Source organism: Harpegnathos saltator, unplaced genomic scaffold, assembly GCF_003227715.2.
Source record: "Harpegnathos saltator strain DR-91 unplaced genomic scaffold, Hsal_v8.6 scaffold536, whole genome shotgun sequence".
NCBI classification, from domain to species: domain Eukaryota; kingdom Metazoa; phylum Arthropoda; class Insecta; order Hymenoptera; family Formicidae; genus Harpegnathos; species Harpegnathos saltator.
In genome coordinates this window covers 466,009-492,049 of record NW_020230356.1, presented here as the reverse complement: position 1 = coordinate 492,049, position 26,041 = coordinate 466,009, and the positions used below count along the sequence as shown (strand labels likewise).

Below are 26,041 nucleotides of genomic sequence, written 5' to 3'. Positions count from 1 at the left end.
TATTCAATTTAATAACAGATATATTTATAGATAATAGCTTTTTTTTATAATCTAAAAATAGGATATATGTTTCACGACAGTTGAAGCACTTGCAAAGCAACAAGAATGTACAGAGTTAGGCACCTGCTCCGACATTGGTGTTACATTGGTTTTACCTCAAACGCAAACTTTAAGGAATTTATCTCGAGCGACAGTAGCATCGACAGTAACACGCATGAAAAATGGATTGCACGAGATTATATTGGCCACCCCCTGAGGGCCCCACCTGGTCAGTCGAAGATAAACAAGAAAATATTGCGCGTGAGCAACGACTAAGTAGATTCGAGTCTCGACAAGCCCAGTCGATAGCATTCATTGCACAGCTCGACAGAAGAATTAAAACGGTCGGCGATAAATTCGCGCGAACAAAGCCGCGAGAGTCCGAATCCCGCTCTCGGAGGAGATTACTCGACGCAGCCGCCGGACATCATTAAGCGAGCGGGCCGCGACATTACGAGGCATAAACTCGCGGAACAGTCGCCGTGTTCAATTTGGGAGATCCCGTCCGACGGTTTTAACGCGACTCGAAGGGCCCGCCGCTCGAGCGTGGGGACGTGAAATTGCCCTTGCAAGAATAACCCTATGATAATTTCGCCGAGCCCGATGATTCACGGGCCGCAAGCTGAAAAGCGCGACGGCCGTTATCGAGCGCGCACGAAGAACGAGGCTGCCGTCTCGTAATAAGTCGTCCATCTCGCGCCGCGATAATTCCGCAGCTGCAACTCCGATAACCCCCGAAATTGATGAAATCGGCCGGCGGCGGCAGGGAGAGGAGAAGAAACACGAGGCATGCGGAACTGCAATTTCTACGAGGATTCCTCGGTGAACGATAAATTATCCGTCCGAGCACCTACTTTGCCTGGCGGTATCTATTCGCGCAGATAAAGCGTAAGGCAGCCAACGGCTGAACACGCCGGGATTAAGACGGAGGGACCATCGCGCCCTCCCCTCGCGGAGCGCGCCCGGGTGGATGCAGTCATGGCACGAACTGATAGCCACCGGGCTAGCACCATCTGCTGTTATTTGTTAAGAATAATAGTCTACACGAGACTATCGCTCTCCGGCGGCGCGCGCTATGGCCGCTTATTTCTGTATTCCTCGGCGTAATGGAATGGCGAATTAACGTCGCGCCCCTGTCAGTCCGCTTGACGAGCCGGCAAATTTCCGGCTCTTATAAGAGAACAAGGGCCGACAGAACGGCAGAGAAGGGAAGGAGAGCGCTCGCGCTCTCGCTCTCGTGTTCGCGGGGCTCTTTCGCGCGATCTCCCCCCGCCGCCCCCCCCCCACCTTTTTGCTTCCCGCAGCTCCATTTTGCCGTCGGCCCTTCTTCGAATCCGCGACCGCCGCGCCCCGCACGAGGATGCAATGAGGTTGATACGTTGATAGGGTAACACGCTTCGACTCGCGGATCACAGTTTATTGGATCCACAGAACCCCGGCTCATTGTTCCCCCCAGCTAATAGATCGTCTGCCACGAGGCGGAAGTTTCAAAACTGGATAATCAGCGCACCGGGTGGCGCGCGATAAACGCATCGGCGCGATCGCATTATGTCCGCGGCCGCGCTATTATTACGAACTTGCAAATTCGCGCGGACACGTTTACTTCGTACAAGTATACCAGCGCCGGTCCCGTCTTGCAGCTCTGAGCAAGATTACAGGCTTCATTATCGGCCAGATTTCCTCCTGTCAACGACGCGGACAAAGGAGGCTCGAGGCCGAAAATTGCTGTTCGACTCCCTCCCGAACTTCCCGAATTACCTATCCGTCGCTGTTAATACAACTATACACGTTTCGCCATTTTGTAGGTGATATCCGAATATTGCCGAACACGTCTACAAACGAAGCCCTTCACGCACATCGTGATGGACATGTATCAGGAGGTCCTGGGGTCGCCGCAGTACGCCGCGCGAACACGGGCGGTCTACTACCAGTTGAACAGCCTGTGCCCCGCGCGGAGTATCATCGACCAGTCCAACCAGCAAAAGATCTACGCCCACAATTATCATCACCACCACCATCATCACCACCGTCGTCGTCATCGGCGACAACAGGACCAGGCCCAGGCGGCGAACAGTCAGCAGCCGTCGTCTTTCGCGCATCATCAGGCTCGCGCGGCGCAACATTCGTCGACTGTCCAATCAGCGCGCAATCAGCAAGCTCCCGACCCCGCTCAGCACCCGGTCAACCAGTTTCGCGCGCTCCAACATCCACAGGAGCAGCAGCAGCAGCGGCAACAATCGCCGCCGCCGCCGCCGCCGCCGCCACCGCCCCCGCCCAAGAGCCACCGTCACCATCATCACGCCAAGGAAACGTACTTCCGCACGCAGTCGCGCAACTCGCAGTCGCAGCCGAACCTGACGAACCTATGCGGACCTGTGCAATCGCAGCAACCGCAGCAGCAACAGCATCAGGGAGCGACGCTAAGCGCGTGCCGGGTGCAGTTCCAGTCGCAACTGGACATCCAGAACGGCAGCCGATCGATAGGACCGGCGGCGAGCCACCATCAACGCAGACACCATCATTCCAGGACATACTCGCAACCGGTCTACACGCGACTCCAGCACACCAGGAGCAGCGGCAATCTACCAGCGACGACGAACGCGCCCGACGCCGGTAATCCCGCCGGGGATGTTTACAACGACCCGATATATGCCCTGCCGGTTAAGCCCTTCCTCAGCTCCCAGGATGTGCGAGTCAATGGACTGTCGCCGAAGGCGACCGCGGCGACTCGCCGCGCCGACGATGTTTACAGCAGCGGATCATCGTCGATAACCAGGTGCCCGCACGCTTATACGTAGCCTGTATACAGGGTGTGTCTGAACTCTAGCGACAAAGTCCCTTGCGGATTCTCTATGTTGAGGAATAAGTAAAAAGCTCACGAAACACGCGCGCGCGAAAGCCTGAGATATTGCCTTCGGAAGATGACGCGACAATGAAAGGAATCATCGTGTCGCGATAAGCGTCTGAGGATGTATTCACCAAGCCTCTTTTACCAAGCTTCTTTTGTGTAGAATCTATGAGCTGTGAACTTGTCGATATGGAGTTCAGATCCATCCTGTATGCTCTTGTTCCAGGAGAGTAAACCGATTTGCGATCGCGTGAAACAACTCGTCGTTATTTCAGCCCGTAATATTTCATCGTAATATTTCATCGTCAAATTATACGTTTCAAACGCACAACGTTAAAGCTCTTGGCTACTCGCCGTAACCATCTTGATTTATGACGAATTCGGAAACGAGAAAATGCACGCTCAGGGTGCGTTCGGGAGGATGCTATTAGCGCTAACAAACGTTAACAAAACTATTCGCGGAGCGAGGTTCGCAAACAGCAACAGCGTTATCGCGTTATATATGTGACGTCGTTTCCGCAGCTCGAACCTCTTCAGTTTTGATATTTCGAGGACTCGTTCAAACGTGATAGTCCACGTTTCCCGAATGCGAAAGATTTACGTCTCATCTCATCCCGCGATGTGTTCTTCGCGCGCGAAGGTACTAAAAACCCGCTCGAAACAGGCGTCCTTCGAACACCGGCTGCTCCCAGCCCGACGTGGCGTCGCAGACGAACGAGCGCCTTCGCGAGGACATTTACGGACGAGCGCCTTCGGGGAGGATGTGCCTGCAGAGGCAACACTCGAACCCTCAGTTGCCGAGCAGAACGCAAACTGACGAGGACTTCAAGCGGCTGTCGCAGCCGAGTGTCGCGACGGCCGAGCCTCGGTGCGCCGACGTCGTCGCGCGGAAGGAAGAACAGACGGCACGGCAACAAAATCCAGTGTCTTCCATGAGGCTCCGGGGAATCCAAGGACCCCCGAAGCCGCCCCGAATTATCACCACCCTGAGAAAAGCCGCTCTCTCCGACTCGGAGTGCAACAGCCAGACGGAACCGCCGGCGAAGCCTCCCAGGTAGCCAGCCCAGCCCTTTCCCCTTCCCCTTCCCCTTCTCGTCGCACTACGGTATTTGCGTAGCCAATTATTCGCGTCGATTCACCGCGGTCCATTAAACCGCGATGGAGGAGAACGGGAGGAAAAACGAAGCGCGCGCGCGCGCGCGCGCGCGCCTGTCGGGATCTTTAAGTAACGAATTGCACCCGTTACTCATTACGAGAGGAGAGCGCACGCGTTTCCGATGCAATTCGTTCCGAGCAGCCGTGAGCTCGCCGTCCGAGAGCCGTCGGAATAAAAATTTAATCAATAATCAATTTCTTTAGGAGCGCCAAGAGAAAAGAGTTCTCCGTGCAACTTGCAATTTTAATTAATCTGTCTTTTGCATTAGTATGGTACGTATCTATTACAAGAGAGAAGAAAGGCAAAGAGAGAGAGAGAGAGAGGGAGAGAGAGAGAAAGGGAGAGAGAGGGAGAAAGAAAAAAGGAAGCCAAACAGGAGTGGACTCTTTGTGAGAGAGGAGCTATCGAGATTGATTGGAGCGACGTCGATACACCGCGATCTGATGCGAGCGAAACGCGAGCGGCGGATCCGCAACTTCGTACAAGATAATGTAACGGGCCACGTGACGAGGGATCCGGAAATTTAGACTCGCGCCCTCGAGATTCGCGCTTCCACGGCCGGAATTTCATCAATCTCGCAACGGGGGCGGGTATTAAATTAGGGCGTTGGAGGCGTTAAACAGTTCCAGGATCTTCGCGTGAGCTCGCGCGACCCGCATTATTAAGTTTTGCCTCCCAGTCATACGTCCGTGTTAATGAACGCGCTCTCGGGCGATCTCCGGGTACGCTCTCGCAAAGAGCCGCGAGACCTTCCCTGACACAACCGTAACGTGCTTTCGAAGGATACGCCCGACGAATAACCGGCTGGATGATGCCGCCAGCTGCAGACTAATGCGTGTCAGTCGACTGCCGCTGGAAAGGTTGAAACGTGGCGAGCTCCGATGAACCTTTGACCTTCGCGAGAGCTACAGAAAGAGAGGAGCCGGGAGGGGAAGAGAGAGGGAGAGAGAGAGAGAGAGAAAAAGAGCCCTATATTACAATGACATTTAGTCGAACAGGAATAGAACACAAGCGCGCGCGTATGCAGTTAAGCGGCAAATTGATGCACAATGTGTTGCACACCAGGAATGAAACCGGTATCGATGGTTAAATTAAAAATTACGCCCGCGCGCTTCATCGTGAAATATTTTCATCGTAACGAAATTTAACGTCGCGGCGTTGCAATTGCAGACACAACGCAACACGTTGCTCGCCGCGGTGAGCATTAAGAGCCCGGCCGAAATTTTTGAGCTTTTTCGACGTGCGGAATTTCGGCGGAAAAAAAGTCTGTTCTCCGGTTCACAAATCTCGAGTTATTTTATCGAAAATATTTAACCGATCCTGAATAGCGTGTAAAATACGCTACTGTTTACCGCTGTGAGCGGCAAAAGAGCCGCTTGAAATTTCTGTGCAATTTTCTGATCGATTGTTTTTTGCAGAAAACACTCGCTTCTACTTGAATCTAGAATGAGTCCACGGTAAATATTTAATTAATTTCAAGTGACATACGATAAAATATTTTTAACGCAGCGACGATATTAATTAATTTAAGCGCATTATTCTGTAATGTTTTAATTAACACGGTACACTTTTACCCAACCCGTTCTCCCTCTCGGAAATTCGAGCAAGTGCGAGTGCACTCTCGAGCACCCCTTTCTCTCACCGCGCTCATAGATCTTTGTCTTTTTCTCTTTCTCTTTCTCCCACCCGTAGGCGTTATAACCTGAATTCGTCGCAGAAATTGATTCGGTCGAAGAAGAGAATTCACAATCTCTCATTCTGAACCGTTCTTTCCGTGTCGAGTCTAAACGCGAACGAGAAGACGATGGAGAAGAGTACAGTGGATTAGAAAAAAAAAGAAGATACTTAGTGATGACTGCCTTAAAAGAGCATCCGAGGTCTAGCCTAGTTAGAGTTTAATTAAACTCAGTGTAAGAGTTCGTTAACGTCGCTGCATAACGAACGTGATGTCTACGAAATTTTGCCATAAGCTTTCCGGTCCGCTGCATAATTGGGCGCATCGTGGCTTGTTATGCCAAATGAAAAGTTCGCTCGGCTCGATTCATATTAATCAGGCAGCCGCAGACGTGAGGAAAAACGCGAGAAATCACGAATCCGTGCTCTTCAACGGGACAGGTTTATATCAGCATTTATATTGCGCCCGCTTCATGATAGATTCTCGCGCTTTCTTCTGACGAACGATTTGCACACAGCGATCATCTGTGTCTGGCACGATAATTAGAAAGATCGGACGAATATTTTCAGAATCATAGTGCGAAACGGACCAAGAGCTCGACGGGGAAAAGCAGTGCAAAGGGCACCGTCGCGGCTTTACCGTACACTGGGTGGGCCTATGAGGTGTTTCAACAAGGCGCAATGCGTGGGCCCTGAATTTGTGGTTCGCGCTAACCAGCCTCCAAAAACATTGTGTGTGGGTCAAGTCAAGGTAAGAGAATTGGAGCAAATGAGTGATAAGACGGCACATAGATTATTTGAAACGCTGATGTTAAACATGTGCTCGATGTGCTTTTGATGTTTATTTGATTTTAGTCTTTGTTCTGCGCCTTTAATTTTTCATTTTGGGAGTTTTATCCAAAAAATTTTGGGAGAAAACACGAGCACAAAACGAACTGAATAATTGTAACTAACGTTTTGCTTTCAACGATACTAAAAAATGTGAAAAAAAAAAAGACTTTCCGGTACCGGGAATCGAACCCGAGCCTCCTGGGTGAGAGCCAGGTATCCTAGCCACTAGACCATACCGGATTGGTATGGTCTGTCCTGTGGATATACGAATCTTCTGTCTCTCTAGTATATTTATGTTCAATTGTATAGATTTCTATAAAAATCTATATACAATAATTTAAAAAATCTATATATATATATAAATGCTAATAAGTGCGAACGCAGAATGTAGGTTGCGAGATTTCTTGTTAGATATTCGTAAAACTATCAATTTAATTGAGAATATCAATTCAATATCAATTTAATTGAGAACATATTTGCGTAACAGATAAAAAAAAGATTTTTCTTATAAAAAATAACTCCTTTTCCTCTAAAATACTTTGCATTGAGAAATAAAAACATAGTTTAAATTTAAAGAGAATGTGGATTTTCTTAATAATTTCTATCTTCCTATTCCACGCAAGTTGAAAAGACTTTATTCTATGTATATTTCTATGTTCTCCTTTGAAACAATTGCCAGAATTTTACAACCAAAACGTTTAAACAAATTCTAAATATTCAGATTGGAAAATATTTAATAATTAAAAGTTTCTCAACTCGAATTGTGCAAAAACCTATGAAAACGAAATATCTGCAAAACCTACATCTATGGAAAAAAAAATATTTGCGAAATCACTAAATGCAAAATAGAATTCCGGTACCGGGAATCGAACCCGAGCCTCCTGGGTGAGAGCCAGGTATCCTAGCCACTAGACCATACCGGATGACGGTATGGTCAACTGAATAATAAATACACAAGGGAAGGAAAAGATTTATCTTTCTAAAAGAGTAAAAAATTTTAATTATATATAATATAATATTGTATAGTATAGTATAATATTGAGATTAATATTTCTTTTATAATAATACCCATGTTACTGATCAACAATTAAATGTTGTAAAAACAACACATCTATTATATTAAGATAATAGAAAAAATAAAAAATATTCAATATAAGATGTACAAATAATCCACAATTCTAAGTGATTTATGAATATTTCCTTTTGTATTCGGTTTCTTTACATGTTGTAGTTTAGGACACCAAAAATATCTTTCACCAAGAATTATATAAATATTAAAAATTTATAAATAATTTCATTAAATATATTAGGTGAAGTTATTTTTATATAAAATTTATATTTGAAATGTGTATTAAAAAAAAATTCTCGAATCAAAAGATTTCCGGTACCGGGAATCGAACCCGAGCCTCCTGGGTGAAAGCCAGGTATCCTAGCCACTAGACCATACCGGATTGAAGATCAACTGGCTAAAGATACTATATCGAGCAACAGTCAGTAACTTAAACATTTTTAACTTTAAAATATGAAAAATATAATTAAATATATAAAAACTATATTGTAATATTGAATTACATTATATATATTTTAACTTATTATCATAATTGCATTTTTTCTGTACATAAGATAGAAAACTTTCATGAATAAATTTTTTTTAATTTCTAATCATTTCTATCTCGTCGGTAGTCTTATCATACGACTTGTAAAAAAAATTTAAACATTTTCAGTTTCACCAAGTGTAGGCAACAAAAATAAATTTCCGGTACCGGGAATCGAACCCGAGCCCCCTGGGTGAAAGCCAGATATCCTAACCACTAGACCATACCGGATCACGGTATGGTTCTGTTTTAAGACCAAACTTGACGGTACGGTCGAGAAAATCAATATTAAAAAGAAAATTCTTTTTCCCCTTCGTGTTCTAAAAATCAAATTCGAGCTTGAACGAAAATAAAAAATCCTAGCTACTAGACTGTATATTGGGTCTTTTTATCCTTACTATATACGAATTTTTACATATCAATTAATATACAATATGATTATTTAAAAATATATATATATTTTAATTGTATATATATATATATATATATATTTATTTTTTACGTATATATTGTTAAAAAAATATATATATTTATAAATTGCGGAATTAATCCCTTCTATAAAGTTTATTGTAATCAATAATTCCTCTTCTTGTAATGAGAATTATTATATTAAATTCAACTAAATAAATCATAGCGATTTTATTGCATATTAAAAAGAAAACAAAATTTTAAAATATATTACATAAAAGATATTTCTAATTTGTAAGTCGCACATGCGTGTGTTACATAAATATTAGAATAAAAAATAATATGAAGCTAATGAATTTAGGTAAATAATTCTGCATCAATAGAAAGTTTACACACAAGATGGTGTACGATAACGGGACATTAATACTCTCCTTCACTGCGTAGGCGAGCAACTCTGGCCGAATAGTCGTAATAATGCTGACGGGACAACGAGTGGAGGTAACCTGTGATCCTCAAAAGGTCACCGCTGGAGATTTATTCCAGGTAAAACGTTTCGCGCAACCAATATAAGACGCTTTCCAAGCATTCTTTTAATATTCCTACGATATTTTTTATCGACATTTATTTGAACATCAAACGCCATTGACATACGTGTAAAAACAAATATAGTTAATATATATGTATTAATGGAGTACCCAAAGGTGTTAATAGAAAAATTATTCAAATAAAAGATGTTCTCCAAAAACTTTATAGCCGTATCACGTGTGGCAACCACAAGAAAATTGATTGAAACTCAATCAAAACTGTGAGTTATCGAGGATACACTATAGAGAGTGGTCGTCACCGATAAGGGGTTCAATTTACCGACCAATTATAATCCGAGCGAACTAAAGTCACCGGGTCAAAACGTATCTTAGCGTGCAATCAATGACGATCTTGGAAATAACATAGGTGAACTATGTTGTAACAGATGTCGATGAAAGTCGAAGAATTAATGAAACAGTAAATAGATGCGATGAGAAGAATTGTGTTAAATCAACGTATAATGCATTTATCACCATTTCGCTTATAACGCGATTATAGTCTCATGGAATCATTCGTCGTGCAAATGGCATACGCCATTTAACAATAAGGCAACCGATAACCATCTTATCTTCGCGCGTTATTAAATTCGACACAACAAGCAATGTATTCAGATTAAATATATATTTGCTCTGAAACATTTGGAAGAAATATCGAGATATTTTAACGTAATTTATCAAAAGACATAAATGAAATTGATTAAAATAGCCAAGTAATTGATTTATTTTTGTCCTCAACCGCTTGGCAATTTTAATGAATTTATGCATCTTGTTGTGCATTATTGCGTAGGACTTTCCCATGTCCGTAGATTCCTATCCGCGAGAAAGAGGGGGGGAGAGAGAGAGAGAGAGAGAGAGAGAGAGAGAGAGAGAGGGAGAGAGAGAGATCGCTTGCAGGACACTAATAAATCGTATCATCTGGACGTGAAATATACTGCTTCTCAAGACCTTGGTGAAGGAATCGTTTGCCCTTACCCGTGCCACGTTCGCGAATGCTACTTGAACCCCGGCAAAAATCCAGAAAAAAAAAGTGGAAATATTTTATCCGCAAGTTCTCGAGCGGAACTGCTTCGATCGTAATGCTCCGCACACAGTGGCCCCTTGAACCCACAGCTGGATCGCGAAAGCCAAGACGCAGTCGGTTGTTTACGGGACCACAAATTCCGGCGTGAACTCGCGAGTACAGTTCTGGCAAGCCGCCAAGCCTAATCATTACATACGACAGAACCAATCCGCTAACTGCGAGTTATGTGATCCCGATGACAACGCGTGGACTCGCGGTGTGTATGTCGCGTCGCGCCTTTCTATTTTCTAATAAAAATAGCAAAAAAAGAATCAATCCGTTGCGAAATCTTACCAATACATGTCGGAAAAAGTCTCCCGTGCGAGCAATAAAACACGGCTAGAAACACAAACGGATAAGAGCGATTGCGATTACCGATTTTTTAGAACAGCAACTTGAACGACTCATTGTCCAAAAGTACCGACGCGATAATTGCAAAGCAGTACAAAGTTGACTTTGTGAAAACACTAACGACCGAGACCCTTAAAAGCGAACAGAAGCGCGCAAGACGCAAGTAGACGCTTTTGTTCGCAAAGATGCATAGTTGAACAGCAGGCAGAAGTAAAGCGAGAGGAATTTAATGCCGCTTAGATTCGGTAGCTTAACAGAACGCCGTTCCGACTCTCGCGGCGATGCACGCCACTTAATTCAAGCTTTCGAACGTGACTGGAGTATTTTGCCGCGTACTTTTTAATAGGCGACTCGCGATTTATAGGCCGCTCGAGACTCGAGAGAGTATCTACCGGGGTAACTTCCGAATTGGGTTACTCTCGCAAATTCGTGCCAATGGAAAATTAACACTGCAGTGCTGAAAACAGCTATCGCGCCGCGCTGCGATCAGCTTTCGAAGCAATCAAATGCAGCCGCGCTGTGTTCTCCCTCCCTCTTCTCCCCCCTCCCCCCCTCTCTCTCTCTCTCTCTCTCTCTCCCTCACTCTCTCTTTGCATTTAATTGCTCGTCTCGCGTAACTACTCCGCGCAGGAGAATGTAAGCTCCCGGTTTTTCCCTGCCGTCTAATCTATAGTACAAGCATCCGTCTTACGCTAGAGATCATTACGTCGTGTCGGCGAACTCTGACAACCACTCGACACGTTCATTCTTCGTACTGTGACACCGCGATCTGACCTATTGTTCGCAGCATTAACGCAGCGAGTCGCGATGTACACGACTCGACTCGCCTATACGCGAACTTAACCGTTTGTAATTTCAAGCAAACCCCGCAGCCTATATTACTTCACGCGTTATCCGCAAATCCTTTCAGGCCATTGTCCAGGCGGAGAGCCTCGACGAGAACTTCACTCTGGGCCTGGCCGTGCTGCTGGCCGGGGATTTCGCAATGCTGCCGCCCGACACGAAATTGAATAAGGTCGCGCCACCGGGATGGCTGAGCAGCGGCAAGAGCAAGGGTCTTTTGGGTTTACCGACCAGTTTCATGTTATACCTGCGGCTTCGATTCTTCCTGCCCTCTCTGCGCGGCATCAGGTTCGTTCTCAAACGAAAACCCCGGCGGCAGCAACAACACCAACGCGTCATCGCTCCATCGCAATTAACCGCTCGCATTGCTTTCAGGAGCTGGATATCGAAGCATCTGTTGTATCTACAAATACGGCGGTGTATCCTGGAGCAGCAGCTGGTATGTCCCTATCCCGAGCTGATCAATCTGACAGGACTCGCTCTTCAAGCCGAATTCGGGAATTACAATTTTGACGTAAGTCGACAACAGTCTCGCACGACTCTCTTCGTCCTCCGGTCACGAAATCGTCAATGCGACATGATTAAGTCTTGGCGCAGTCAGTAAAATCTCGATCGTGTCGGACTTAAGCGGCAACGAGAGAGACGGAGAAAGATATCGCCATCGCGGCGGATATCGCGATGGAAATATCTAGAATTCTCCGCGAGATTTCGATGTCCTCGTAACGCGGAATGTGATTAACTTCCACATGACAACGGAGAGATTTCGAATATTCTCGCGAATCTGTGAATTAATTTCGAATTGGAACAAAAGAGACTGGATCAGAGAGAGAGAGATAGAGAGAGTATTAGAGATGCGCAGCGTTGCCGCCGCTTTCTCGTACATCCGCGAGACACTCCAACCATCGACTTTTCGTTCACGCGGGCCGCCGGCGATATCATTTCCAAACTATAAATCAGCCGTTAAGCTGTGCCTAATTAGTAGTTGAAATGCACCCCGGGACGTTTAACGTAGACGATATCGGGCAGCCCGGTAGCGTCTGCGGACGAAGGCAGGGCGACGATAATTCCCCGGCCCGATCCGCGCGAACAATTGCTCTCCGCGTCATCGACGTAACGCCGCGTGTTTCAGGAACACGGCTGCGGGGATTACTTCCTGCTCGAGCACTACGTGCCGGAGTCCTTGATAATGAATGCGGACCGGCATCAATCGCAACCGTGCGTCGAGGCGGATGTCCTCCGGGCGCAGCTACACCGCGCTCACCACGACCGGCGCGGCTTGGACTCCAACAAAGCCGAGGAGATGTTCATAACTCACGCACAGTCTCTGCCGGATTACGGCTCGCACTACTACATCGCCACGGTGGACTCCAAGGAGCTGGAGAAGCTGATGGCGCAGCAAAGGAAGAGCAAGAGCAGCGGCGGCGGCGGCGGCGGCGGCATCGATAAACGTGCCGGAAGCGCGCCCTTGTCGCAAGACGGCGCCAAGGACGACGCTTATCGCGCGGAGAAGACGTCGGTACCGAGAGAAAGCAGAATAGGAATCCCGCGATTGGGCTCCCGCGAGAACGCCCCGATGATCCCCTACTCGGACACGGGCGACATTTACACCGGGCAAAAGAGCAGGTCGCATCGCGACGAGAGCCGCAACAATAGTCACAACCATGTGAATAACAACAACAGCAACAACAGCGTAAGCAGCAACAACAATAAGAACAGCAAGACCGGCAAGAAGAAGACAGAGAGCAATGTGTGGCTGGCGATACACGCTCAAGGCTTGAAGCTATTAGAAAGAGGGGGCGAGCCGAGGGAGAGGACGGAATTGGCCCAGTTTCAGTGGCGGGACGTGCAGACGTTGAGTTACAGCAAAAGCTGCCTAGTGGTGTATAGCAAACTGAACGGGAAGCGGTGCAAGTTCAAGCTGCGGATGGATCATCGAAAGTAAGTAGTTTCGCCCGGCCGCGGCCGCGGCCGTTCGAGAGAGATCGATCGCGGCTCGGCCGGAGCGAGGAAACGGTAGCGCGCGCGCGGTTGCATTGTGTGCGCCGTCAGCCCAGCCGCTCTCATAGTAACGACCTACATAAAGTATCTTTCTATTTTCCAGAAGTTACTTCGCTTTCAAGCTCACCTCCCTGCACCACCAGTTCTTCCTCAGACTTCGCTCGGAGCTTACGTCGCTTCAGGGCCTCGCGAAAGGTGGGTGGTCCCCTTCCAATTAAATTTGCCCTAACGCTCGTAAAATGTACCCTCGCGCGACGTAGCGTGAGCGCAGCAAAAGCTAAATTACGATACGGATTACTTTGTCCCCCGAGAGCGGTCTCGCCGGCGCGGCGGGAACGTCTTTCCGGGAACGTCGATATCGTGTGGGCAATATGTATGCGCGGGAAGAGATGATTCACGACGTCATTTTTCTCCCTTAGATTTTGGAGTGCCCCTGATAACGGAAACTAAAGCTTCACCGTCCAAGTCCAAGATCGGCGAGGGTAAGACGAAGATAGCGATCGCGAACACGATGATGGTGCAACAGAGGATAAACTACCCGATGCAATTGGAAGAGTATCAGAACAAGGAGAACGAGAATCCTCAGAAAGACACTAACGTACCCGCCGCGAAGGACGTCGGTCGTGACGCTGGCTTTTACTCGCCCGAAGAAGACGCGCTTTATGCGCAAGTAAACGTGCGGTTGGAACCGGAAGGCGAGTCGCGCGACACCGAGGAGGAATCGGATCGGGGCTTGACGACACCGGAGGAGATCCTGTTGGACTCTAAGAAAGAATGTAAATCGGAACACGGTAAACTTTACGGGTGTCCGGTGCTGGACAGCGAGGCTGAAACCGACTGCACGTACTCGCTCCCAAAGGCCATATCGAGCATTAATCAACTGGATAAACCTGAAGAACTGTACGCCGCCATTAATAAGGTTCGTCTGTCGGGAAAGAGCGAGTTTCCGGCTCCGGAGGAAGTTTGGAAAAGCTCGGATGGGAGGAAAACACTCAACAAGGTACAAAAACGTTCCCCCCCTCCCCCACCCCTCCTATCGTCTCATCGCTCCAAACACTCGAATCTGACGTCTCAAATTGTCAATTCTGGATTAATTCCAAAATATTGGGTCGGTGGGAAATTTGATTCGATCTTGGAGCCCAATCTAACCTGGTTGTCAACTCAATTGGAGCGAATTATTCATTAACTGAGCGATTGTCGTCGCGATCTTTGATCTCCGTCTCCAACGTTCCGATAGCAGGACACTATCGATATTGTATGTTAACATTGTTGTCTGTATCACATGTGTGTGTGTGTGTGTGACGCGATTGTTTGAGAATCAAACTGAACTTGTCGACTGCAACTCATTCAAACATTCTCATCGCGTCTCTCTATTTAACGATAGCTCGCGTTACCATTCCAGATGAAGACATCCAGTTTACCGAACTACGGCACACCGAAGCAGTCGGGTGGTTTCCGCACGCCCAGTTTACCACGTCGACTGGGTGTGAAAATGGGAACACGCGCGATCTACAGCAGTCTAGCGCAGAAAGACACCGCGCTTACCGACGACACGGAATCATTGTCCATGAAGTCCGACACCGAATCGTCCATTCAGTCATTATCGGCACGATCCGGCGAATCGCCCATGCCGGAAGCATACGTGCTGAGTAAGCAACAATAAAATATACGCTAGTAAATTTCTTATAAGCTCGGGCCAGGATGTTGTCATTGAAAAAGTGCAATTTTGCCTAGAACCACTCGTTTTCTCTTGACAGACGCCGATATACGGACCGATGATGAAACATTCCGAGTTCCCGAAGACGAATCAATGTCCGCGTCTCTAATGGCTCGTTTAGAGGAGCTGTCATTCGCCGAAGAACGAATCCTGCACACGATTAATTTAGAACGAGGTCACGGTGGCAGCATAGGCTTGCAAGTAACGGAAGGTAACGACGGCGGGGTTTACGTTCAAGCGGTCTCCGTCGGCGGATCGGCCGATATGGCCGGAAACGTTAACAAAGGTTCGTGTATAAAATTGTTATACTGTCTAAGAATGACGATTTTCCTGCTCGAAAAAATAATAATGATGAGAATGAACATAGACAAAGATGGACAACCACGCGTGATGAGGTAGCTGAGAATAAAATAGAGAAATGCAAATGGTTGAGGGAAAAAGGGTAAATAAGGGATAAATGAAAAAATTAATGCATCTCCGACCGATTTTCCTGCCAGGTGACCGAATTGTGGCGATAAACAAACAGAATCTACTAAATCTTCGCTACGAAGACGCTCTGAAGATGCTGCAGAGCTCCTCCGAAACGATCGAGCTGGTTCTGTCGCAAGCCGTTACCCGGAAGAGCGCGGAATCGAGGGACGGACAGGATCAAGGTCCTGCAGATGGCAATTATTTACAGTGAGTACCACCCCAGTGTGCTTTGCGAGAGTAATCGAATTAAAAATGTATCAACATGTATGAAGGTTTCCGCCGAGGTAACCCCCGTTGACCGCTTAATTTTGAGCAAATGAAGAATTCAGAAGACAGAATTTCACACATTTTACTCATTCAATCGTGCGAATAGTTGCTCAGTTCTGTAAGTTTATTCGACGGCATATCATGTCAACGTCGCGTCGTCTAGAAACACGATGTTGCAAAGTCGCATCCGCGCTTAACTAACGCGCCGCGCGCGTTTTTTTTTGGTCACAGTGATATCAGATTCGACGTGTCGTCGGAAGCGGAGACGTCCAGCATGACGAACAAGTGGATCGTGCAGAAAACCACGGACGTAGCGTCGGTGCAGAACACTTCGAGCGCGTACAGCAGTGCCGCGTCCAGCGCCATGGGCAATCATAATGCGAACAGCCTGTACATGACTGATCTCGTTGACAATAACGCGTTAAAATCTGCCAGTATGCTGCTAAGCCTAGAAGACTTCGACGTCAGTAGAACGAGCCGCCAGGTTTTCATTTAGGTATGTCGGACAATGTGAAGACCGCGGCCGACATGCGCTGCTCACGTGTCGAATATGTGCGCTCGCGCGTACGCGCAATTTTGTTTATGTAAAATTCGCGCTCGACCTATTACGTCTCGCCGGGCGTATGTATGCCGGGACGGAACGTCTGCGTCGAGGGAAATTCTATTTGCGAAAAGACTATTAGGCCGTACGCAGCCATGCCGAACAGACACGGCAACGTGTTCACCTCGGATAATCAAATTGTTGCAATCCGTTTAGCGAAGCCCTGCTCGCAGTTTGCCAAAGTGTACGCCGCCGTTCACCACTCTTAACATTTGCCCACTTGGCGGAGAATGTCAAACGACCTATCTCGTACCTCGTAAATAAAAGAGAAACTTTCGGTTTCACACTCGAGGGAAAAATGTCCAAACGATTTTGACGGAAAAAACGCGCATGTTCGTCCGTTTCTCACCAAGCTGAAATTCGGCTAATTATATATATATATATATATTAAATATAGCGTCTCGTCAATTCTTCACATCGTCACTACGACGAAAATGCATAATAAAATTTTCCCAGCGATGATATTCTAACTTTATATCTCATACCCCCGGTTCTCTCTCTCTCTCTGTCCTTTCTTAATGAAATCAAAGCTCGACAATGACGTATAAGCATTGTTATTGACCGCGCGTAGGAAGGGAAGGCTCGCCGTGTCATTTCTAAGGAATCACCTTTAGTATCTCTCGGACGGCCTAGCATCGTGGTTGCTCTCCCGGGCGTTTCCCGGGGCTGAATAATTCGCTCGTTAATCATATTAATATCATCGTTCCCGCAATATGCACAACCGTAAGAACCCGTAGAGAGAATTACAGTTAGTCGTTAAATACTTTACCGAAACTTTCCAAAGAAAATCGCTTGATATCGTTCGTTCTCCATATTTTAGCGAAACTAATCGACTTCTCTTCTAAAGTTCCGAATTTTCCCCCCTCTTTCTCTCTTTCTCTCTCTCTCTCTCTCTCTCCCCAGATAACAGAAACTCGACTGAACCACCCGTGCCACCGCGGCGTACGAAGCGCAAGATGAAAACTGCACCGATCACGACGTCGATAGCGAGCGACGCGACGGTGGTGAACGAGAGCACGAGCGACGCGGCGAGACCTCAGCAAAAACGTCCGTTGCCGCCGCCTCTGCCACCTCCACCGCAGAAATGTCGACGGAACAAATCTCGATCCGCCGAAACCTGCCAGCCGCAATGCGACACCGCGAGCTGTCCGACGGTCGAGAGTGTCGCGAATGAATATCGTCACCGCGACAGCCACACCGACATCGCGGCGGGTGTGATCGAAGCGAAGTCCCCGAGATCGCGCGACGCGACATCCACGACAGAGAACAGAGAGACAGAGACGGGCGGCGCGAGCGATGACCCAATTCCGGGATCAATCGCGACGTCGAAGGTGCCATTTCTAGCCATCGACGTCGCGTCCGAACCAAAGTCACCCAACAAATATCCATCGCTCTTTTTCACGAAACACGATTTCCAGAACGTGATGTCCGCCATGTGGACGAGTGAAAACACCTCGAACGCCAGCTTGTCCAGCGCGGAGCCGTGGCGCGAGCCGAGTTCACGCGAGAAAGGACCGTTAACAACGTGCATGCCGGATAACGGCAACAACAACGATCACGACGACGTCTGTTTCCGCGTGACGACGACAAATCTGCCGTTCGAGAAGTGCCTGGAAAGACGGAAGAGCCCTTTCGACGACGAGTTCGTGCTGAAACTCGAAGACTACCGATTCGAGGACAATATAGATGGAAACACTCGGATGAACGATGGAGGATCGTTCGGCCATGACATTTTTGATATCAATGAGAATTCAGACTGTCGTGTCGGCACGAAAGTACGATTCGTCATCGAATCGCCGAGTTCTTCTTCTCGAGTTTCCGAGTTCAACACCCAAGTAAAAATCGGCGTACCGTGCGAAAGTTCGCGAAGCAGCGAATCCATTTGGGACGAAGAGCAAGCTGACAAACGTGACGACGCCTCTTCCTTCAGGCTCTTCGAAATTCAAGACGAACGCGCGGACGTGAAGAATAAAAATAAACGCAAAAATAATTCGCAAGAAGAACCATGTACTCCGCCGAACCATATCGACGAGAATAATCGCTATATCGCCGCAGAGAAAGATGATCCTTTTACGTCGGCGAGCAAGGCGGACGCGATACTGAGAACGCGTTATGACGGTAAGGATAACGACGTTAATTGCGAGGAGGGAACTCGCAAAGGGGACTTTAATTCGACATCGCGGAGCGAACGAGTTGCCGAGGAGAATCGCAAAATCGGAGAGGAAAAAATAATGGCGCTAGTGGAGGAAGCCATTATGAGCGGAGGAAACGCTGAAAAGCAGGCGGATCAAAGTCAAATGCTGGATGCAACTTCCGAGATTGCCGAGAACACTTATCGTTTTACGGATAAAAGTTCAGGAACGGTCCGCGAAACTGACGAGGCAGACGCGGCGGAAATAACGTCAAAGAGAACAGACCGGGAAGAAGTATTTTTGAAAAAAGCACGCGATGACGTGAAAGAGAAACCCACTGCCAAGAATGAGAAGATTTTCATCAGTGAGTCACTTCGAAACGTTTTAAGCTGCCTCGACGACGACAATGTGAATCCGGATGATTCCGACGACGACGACGAACCCGACGAGAGATTGCACGTCGACGATCCCGCGAGAGAGTCACGCGGAGGAGTCTCGGCGGAGGAGTCTCGGCGATTATCGATCGAAGAGAACAAAGAAACAAGCGGCTCCTTGGCTTCCGAAAATAACCGCGAGCTAATCTCGCTGTCGGAAGAGGTTTTCGCAAAGAACGTCCCCGTCAAGGTTAGGCGCGATTCTTTCCTGGAGACCATGCTGCTCGACGATTCGATAGATTGCGCGATTATTGCTGCCGCGATACCGTCTCCGGTAGACGTGGACAAAAACGAAGCAAGCATTCCGAGTGAAATAGAACATAAAGCATGGAAATCGGACACGGAGATCGCGAGAGAAAGCGGACGCTCGGGCGGATTGAATAATGGCGCGACGAAAGTGCACGCGGAGAATGAAAACGTTTCAAGGGATTCCAGCGAGACGAAAGAAAAGATCGCTGTGGTCTCAACCGCTGACGTAAGGTCAACGCAATCGGAGAATAAAAGCGCCGGTGACGCGAAGAATGACGTGCTGAACGAGTTGCTCTGCAATTTTAGCAACATAAAATTGAAGTTAGTGAGCCCGGAGATGAAGAAAACGCAGGCGAACACGCAGGCAGGCGATGATGAAAGCATGACTTGTCCGATCGCAATCGATAACAGAACTGTCGAAGAAAGGGAGAAGGATGCGGCTCTTCGACCGCGAGCGCGAGAAAAATCCCGAGACCAAGTTCGCGGCGCGGCGAATCTCGCGAGCGCCAAGACGATCTCCACTGATGCGGATGATAACGCAACGATTGCCGGAGGAGGAGAAGGAGCTCCGGATATGAAGAGGAAAGTTGGATCTCAACATGTCAAAAGTGACAATCGTGATCCAGTGGTTGGCGAGGAAATCACGAGGTATAAAAATACCGAGACGGCGAAGCTCGAGCTCGAGACCGGCGACGTAAGGATCGCGAAAGAGACCTCCGCGGCGAAGACGAAGATCGCCGCGGAGGAGTCTGTAGATGTGAAATCATCAAACGAGAGCTGCGCAAACGCGAGTACCACCAACTCGGGTACACCCGAGGCTGCGGAGAGTGTCGGCGAGGTGAAACCACCGAGAGGATCGCGGGACACTCGCGCTCCCAAGACTATACTTAAGAAAACAAGCGTTCAGGGCGAGAGGCGGGCGAACGAATCTCAGAAGAGAATTCCCATCGGGGCGCCTACGACGATGAACAAAATTTTCGATAGCAGGGAACACGGGGCGATAACGTGCGCGCCGCGCAACAACAGCCAGGAGGACGGCAGGAAGCGCGAGGAAGCTTCGGGCGAGACGCTTCATGGTCTCGGCGACGAGAAGAAGACTGACGATGAAATAATCGCAGACGACATGGCCGAGATCGATCGCGGGATCGCGACTACTCGGCCGGTAGCGTTAGCGTTAGCGGATAGCGGCGATAAGTGTGCCATAGTTAGAAAGACTACTTCCGTAACCCCTTGTAATAATAATGACAATAACAGGGCCGCAACACCCGTAGCCGTAAGTAACGACCAATCGTCCCGCGACGTTGTAACAATAACCCCGGGTAAAGTTAGGAGCTTCGTTAAGTACTACGAGATTCGGGGCGACACGACCACCGAGGGACATTCTAAAACTAATGACAGCGAGGAGGAACTAGCTAAGCATAAATCCACCAAGAGTCCACAAGCATCGGCGCCGACCGTCGCTGCGAGGAGGTCGCAGCGGCCGGAAGTGACGACGAAGCGAAGGGAAGAGAGGGCGAGAGAGGGCGACGGTCTCTCGAAATCAAACGACCTTCTCGCAGCGTTGCACGGTGAAGCTCAACTTCTGACCTTCGCCTCGAGGCTTCCGAAAAGTCCTCACGACTCGCCGGCGCGGGCGGTCTGTAAGTCGGAAGTGACGCAGCAGGAGTACAGAGAGGACGACGTCTCGTGTGTGTCCGAGATACGTGCGCAACACACTAAAGCCAGCGCGAAAAAATCGGTGCAGTTCCTAGGCGGATTCACCGTGATCCAGTCGAAAAGTTTCGACGAGGACGAGTCCGCGGGGATCGTCGCGGGATGCAACGCGAGCTCGTCGAGAAAGAGAAGAGCACCCGGCATACCACCCGCGCCGTCGCGCGGAGACTCCGACGGTCGCCAGGGGCTTGTTGTTCGCGAAATCACCAAGTCGGAGGAATTGCCGAACGCCGAGAAGAGTTCCTTCCAGCGACGGGAGGCCGCTGCTCAGGTCGGTGGGAGGAAATTTTGCTTTTACGTAGCCCTCTCAATCGGGTTAACTTCGTTGCGAAGTCAGGGTCTCGTTGTGACATACCGGCGCAAGCGATGCTTGCGCGTTGATTACGTTTAGCTACGACGTGTACGTTTCACCTCGTAAATAGTCAGTCGTTATCAAAAAACTCTCATCAGTTAGAGAATTTTAACGGACACTGTGTGTGCTTTCCCGGGAAAATGCAAGTAAAGATATGGTTAAGGTAAAGTCTACCTGAGAGACGGAGCATCCGTTACCGCGTTATCTATCCACACAGAATGAACGTGCTGGTTTTCTCTCGTTTCAGGTACACGCAGGAGTAACCGGTCACGAGGAGAATTCAGGTATCAATCGCTTCGTTCCAAAACCAGAAACCCCACAGCTCGTATTTTACTGTACTGTATAATCTGTAGTCTTTGGAAACCGTCGTTGCTCCGAGTCTCGGAATCACCTTGTGTCGATGCGAAATCCCCCCTCTGTGAATGTGTCTTGATTTTCGCCACTAACCGAAGAATAGATTTTACGACGCTACGTAAAGCCTGCTAAGTGTAATTTACGCGCTTGTTAATGGCCACTGCGCATTATGTGAGCCTTTGCGTATATTGAAGCCAGGGATTTCTATTCTGAGGACAAAGTCCAACTTTACGTAAAAAAAAAAAAAAAAAAAAAAAAAAAAACACGTAAAACATTAGCCCGTGCGCCACTTTTCTTCATCTTTTATAATTTGCCATAAAACCAGGTTACGTCAATCCGGTTTTATGATTCTACCCCGGTTCTCACGCGACGAATAAATCAATAACGGCTTAAAATGCTCAGATTGTAAATTTCTTTTTTACAACACGCGCGCGGCCTGATATTCTATATGGGATGTAACTCCGATTGGAATATGAACTTTTAAGTAGAATCATCTCTTTTTTTCCCCACGGAAAATCAGCTTTGCTTCCGCTCGGCGCTATGAAATCATAAAACTTATCCGTTGAAATTATTCACTCAACTGCGTTTCGATAAACCAGGTAAACCAGAAGCCGCGCGCGGGATTTAGCCCCAATAAGCCGGTCGCGTGCACGAGAAAAAACGAGTGGATTTGCAATGACCAAATGTTCCGTGTGTGGTCCGAAGGGATTCGAGAATCGCGCGATGAATCGCCCGGCAAACAGATCATTCGCCAGGAGCTCGAGCACTTTAACTGCGAATGCGGTCTGGATATTTCCGACCGTGAACGCGAACTCGGTCGATTTATGAAAACACGATAATTTCTTTTCCGCCAGGCACGATTGTCCGCGGTCTGTAACTCGTAAAATACTTAAAAATACCTCAATTTCCAGTTTCCACGGCACGTTATACTCTTATTTTTCCATTTGGCTTTACGCACTGAAACTAGTTATTTCCAGGTACGCGGTAATACGCGCAACTGCAAGAGTTTTCGCTACATGAAATTACAATTGCGTCTGCAATCGTGCCCATACATACAAAATCGAAACGACGTCATGAGGAGAGACCGTTGAGAGAATATTTTCTCGTATCGAACGTACGTATCATGTGAGCTTTTGCATTGAATATTCATGATATTTCCTCAACCGAGTGACGGTGAAAACGGACTTGCTTGGTCTTGCACGAGCGGTATAAGCGTATTAAAGTGAGAATCGCGAGAGAGCACACGATGCCTTTTAGAGCCTTCAAAGTTGAGAACTACTGTGCGCGCGCGCACACAGAAAGAGCATGTGCGATCATCTCGGCGAGCTGGAAAAATTCGTCTTGCGTAGTATCTATTCTTCTCTTGGGAGCTCCGCGTATATCGTTAGTTTTATGCTCTGTGAATACTTTAGACGCGCATTTCCGAGAAGGACAGCTTTCAGCTCTGTTATTGTCGAGACCTTCCTTGCGACTCCTTGGGAGAGAGGCTGTTTTTCCCAATGATACGACAAAACTGCGGAAAATTACTCCGGTAAATAGTCCACGATTGTGTAGGTGGACAATTTACAAGTAGGCAGCTTTGCGGCGAAAAATGCACTTGTTGCGCCGTTTACGTTGCACGCACGTGTCTAGGTATGCTCGTTTAGGATTACTCGGGCCAGCCCGGCTCCGTGACTGGCCTCATCAGTCAGGGCCCAACACCTGATTTAGCACCTTTACAAATACGTAGCGCCGCAAAAAATATGTTTCGTTGGCAGCGGTCGGTGTCGCGCGACGACGGATTGTATAGTAGTTTGTTGTTTTTTTTAGTTCGAAAGACACACAGAGAGAGGCCTATATATATACATGTTATAATTTGTAGAGAACGAACTGAAGATTGAGAAGTAGCACGCGTTTTTAACAGCGAGATATAAGAATGTGCGATTGAACACGTTAACAGAATGCCATCTCGTCTCCATTGTGATCCCGATTGTTTGTCCGTTGGCCGTAGGTCCTTTGCCGAATAAACGCATATAGTCTCATAATACGAATGCGTATGTATGATACTCTTTTGTTGAGTCCGTCACAGCTTACGCACTAAGGGGCACGAGGTGCCACAACGGAAGTACTTTTTACGACGATGGAGCGTGCACACGTGATATAGCCCTTTCCTTTCCCCGGAGAAAACGTGCAATCGCGCGATAAACGAGACGTAACGCGCCTGTAATTACGTAACGGTACGACGTTCTGTTGACTTATTGTAAGTATTATGATTTATCGGAGCGAGAGCCTGTACCATTGTGTGCGAGCTGAAAGCGACGCGTCGCAATTAGGTACTAAAAATGCTTGTTACTCTTTAGTATCATTATGCGCATATATATGTATATGTATACCTGCTACGCGCATTATTACCATACACAATTATATGTACACAATAAGTGTAAGTATTATTACGCGGTAACGATTTCTGTAAAATGCTATGCGAGTAAACCTTCCTCTCCCTCCCCTGCCGTTGTAACGTGCGTACGTTTTGTAACGTCACCATAGATAGGTCTATCGAAGTGCAGATTTCGCGTAGATATATCATACGAGGATCTGATCGCGCGCGCGGCTTCCGCACGGAGAAAGCGGAGCGGTAAATTTCCCGAACGACGTTTTATCCATTTATCGTTTTTTCTTTCCACCGCAGCCACACCGCGAAAATCCCTTGACAATTACTTTAGTTTACATCGACAGCGCTCCCGCGAACGCGGATTTTACGATGGATCTTCTTTGTTAGAGACGATTCGTGACAGATTAAGAGCCGTTCGTGCGATGAGTCCGCTGTACATTCGCAGCAGTGTGTGTGTGTATGTGTGTGTGTGTGTGTGTGTGTGTGTGTGTGGGTGGGTGGGTGTGTGTCGGACGAAGGAAATTAGGAGACTCGTTTAGAGGTGACACATAGGAGAGAATAAAATACGACCGTGTTGACAAAAAGAGAATAACGCAGAACAATTTTATCGCTCTTCTTTCCCCATCCCTCCCCGCCCCCTAGTCCTCGATGCATTTTTCAGGCAGAGAGGACGTTCAATGCTGTTTTGTAATATCTAGGAGATAATTTGTAAGTGACTGGGAGCCGCGTCAGTCATGTCGAGCTTCACGCTCAACTCTACGCGACGGTGCAATTTGTTGTTGCGCGCTATGCAATTCCCGTTTATGTTCACCCGGATAGATACGACTCCCGACGGTACACTGTACGTTTATATTCCCGCTAAATGCCGAATAAATTATTATTTTTCATGCTGTATAACAATCTCCCTCTGTATCTCTCTCTTTTTCTCTTTTCCACTCATCCGGCCCTTTGCTCGCGATATCAAGAATGCGCTTTGCGATTTCCACTATCTTTCCAGACTGCAACGTTTCAGCTTGTTTCCGCCATTAAGAGTGTATGTGCACTTCGTTTAAATGTATTCCCGCGCCGGATAAAATGCCGGATTAAAATCACGAGCGCGTGCAAGCGCGTAATTATAGAAACACATTTTCATCCCTTTCGCGGAATCTGCACTCGGACAGAAGTGTGCTTTTCAACGCGGCATAACCGCCACGTATGACTAACGCGATGCTATTTGGCAATTACGCACCCCTTGACTCATTTCTCGCGAGTTACGTAAGCGCGTCGCCTAGCGGCGGCGCGGCCGCTCGCGGTTAATCGGCTAACGACACTCCATGAACTTTATCGCGACGCAAATATATATATATATATATATATACATAGAGAGAGAGAGAGAGAGAGAGAGAGAGAGAGAGCAGGGCGATTTCTCCTCCGCTCCTCTTTCTCTCTTTCCCTCTCTCTCTCTTTCTCTCTCTCTAATAATAGCAGTTGGCGATTTCTTCTCGGCATCGAGATAAGGCGACACGATCGTCCCCGCGTGATCCGCAATTACAAGCCGGATTTGGAGCGCGCGCGGATCGGCCTATCGATCGACGCGTAAATTCCGCGACAGCATATATGGCGGCACTTCCTTATCCGAATTTAGTGCGCGACGAGGCGTCACGAGAACTCTCTACGAGATATCGGGGACACGTTGGGTAAAAATAAAGAGAGCCCGTAACGAGCGACGACCCCGTCCGCGAGATCCAGCTCAGCGCGGTCGCCGGAGGCGCGGATCGGCTCGATCGCACGAAAGGGCACCGGTTAATTTTTTATTCATGACGCCTGACATTGCACCGCTCGCGCGTCACATTTTTCCGTCGCCGAGATATTCCTCGACTCGACAACGCGGCCAGCTCGCTTCACCGAGTCACGCAGGTATTCGGTTGTGCGCTTCGGGGTGTGTGCGTCGAATTAAACGTCCCCGGCTGCCTTAAAAATATGAAATGCAGCTCGCGGATCCTAGAGAGTACGA

The 26,041-nt window shown here is 47.9% G+C and overlaps 2 protein-coding genes and 4 non-coding genes across 11 annotated transcripts in view; 2 read left to right on the top strand and 4 right to left on the bottom strand.

Moving 5' to 3' along the window:
- LOC105187971 (uncharacterized) overlaps positions 1–18,021 on the top strand; it is a 91,477-nt gene extending 73,456 nt beyond the window's left edge. For 2 of the 6 annotated variants that reach the window (XM_025303176.1, XM_025303175.1), the window contains 13 exons: positions 1,845–2,815; positions 3,552–3,941; positions 6,288–6,468; positions 8,996–9,094; positions 11,457–11,677; positions 11,765–11,903; positions 12,519–13,327; positions 13,491–13,582; positions 13,807–14,387; positions 14,790–15,036; positions 15,145–15,390; positions 15,602–15,782; positions 16,074–16,806. In XM_025303176.1, the coding sequence (XP_025158961.1) occupies positions 1,845–2,815; positions 3,552–3,941; positions 6,288–6,468; positions 8,996–9,094; positions 11,457–11,677; positions 11,765–11,903; positions 12,519–13,327; positions 13,491–13,582; positions 13,807–14,387; positions 14,790–15,036; positions 15,145–15,390; positions 15,602–15,782; positions 16,074–16,338 (4,422 nt within the window). In that variant the 3' untranslated portion in view covers positions 16,339–16,806. Of the gene's footprint in view, positions 1–1,844; positions 2,816–3,551; positions 3,942–6,287; positions 6,469–8,995; positions 9,095–11,456; positions 11,678–11,764; positions 11,904–12,518; positions 13,328–13,490; positions 13,583–13,806; positions 14,388–14,789; positions 15,037–15,144; positions 15,391–15,601; positions 15,783–16,073; positions 16,807–17,346; positions 17,534–17,861 lie in introns of those variants that run through there. The other 4 variants (XM_025303173.1, XM_025303174.1, XM_025303172.1 and 1 more) reach the window with 3 other exon arrangements.
- Positions 6,717–6,788, bottom strand: TRNAE-CUC (transfer RNA glutamic acid (anticodon CUC)). Its single transcript has one exon. It is a non-coding gene; the product is annotated as a tRNA-Glu (tRNA).
- TRNAE-CUC (transfer RNA glutamic acid (anticodon CUC)) lies at positions 7,400–7,471 on the bottom strand. The gene has a single exon. It is a non-coding gene; the product is annotated as a tRNA-Glu (tRNA).
- TRNAE-UUC (transfer RNA glutamic acid (anticodon UUC)) lies at positions 7,928–7,999 on the bottom strand. Its single transcript has one exon. It is a non-coding gene; the product is annotated as a tRNA-Glu (tRNA).
- On the bottom strand, positions 8,303–8,374 carry TRNAE-UUC (transfer RNA glutamic acid (anticodon UUC)). Its single transcript has one exon. It is a non-coding gene; the product is annotated as a tRNA-Glu (tRNA).
- LOC105187979 (uncharacterized) lies at positions 17,359–22,219 on the top strand. Its single transcript, XM_011149165.3, has 2 exons — positions 17,359–21,242; positions 21,571–22,219. The coding sequence occupies exons 1-2, from the start codon at positions 17,400–17,402 to the stop codon at positions 21,667–21,669; spliced, it is 3,942 nt and encodes a 1,313-aa protein (XP_011147467.1). The 5' UTR covers positions 17,359–17,399; the 3' UTR covers positions 21,670–22,219.
- The last annotated feature ends 3,822 nt before the right edge of the window (positions 22,220–26,041 follow it).

Excerpts from the sequence above, each read along its gene's own strand:
- LOC105187979 (XM_011149165.3), top strand. The coding sequence starts at position 17,400 with ATGAAAACTGCACCGATCACGACGTCGATAGCGAGCGACGCGACGGTG. Across the intron at positions 21,243-21,570 it reads GACGGGAGGCCGCTGCTCAG|GTACACGCAGGAGTAACCGG; the intron begins GTCGGTGGGAGG and ends CTCTCGTTTCAG.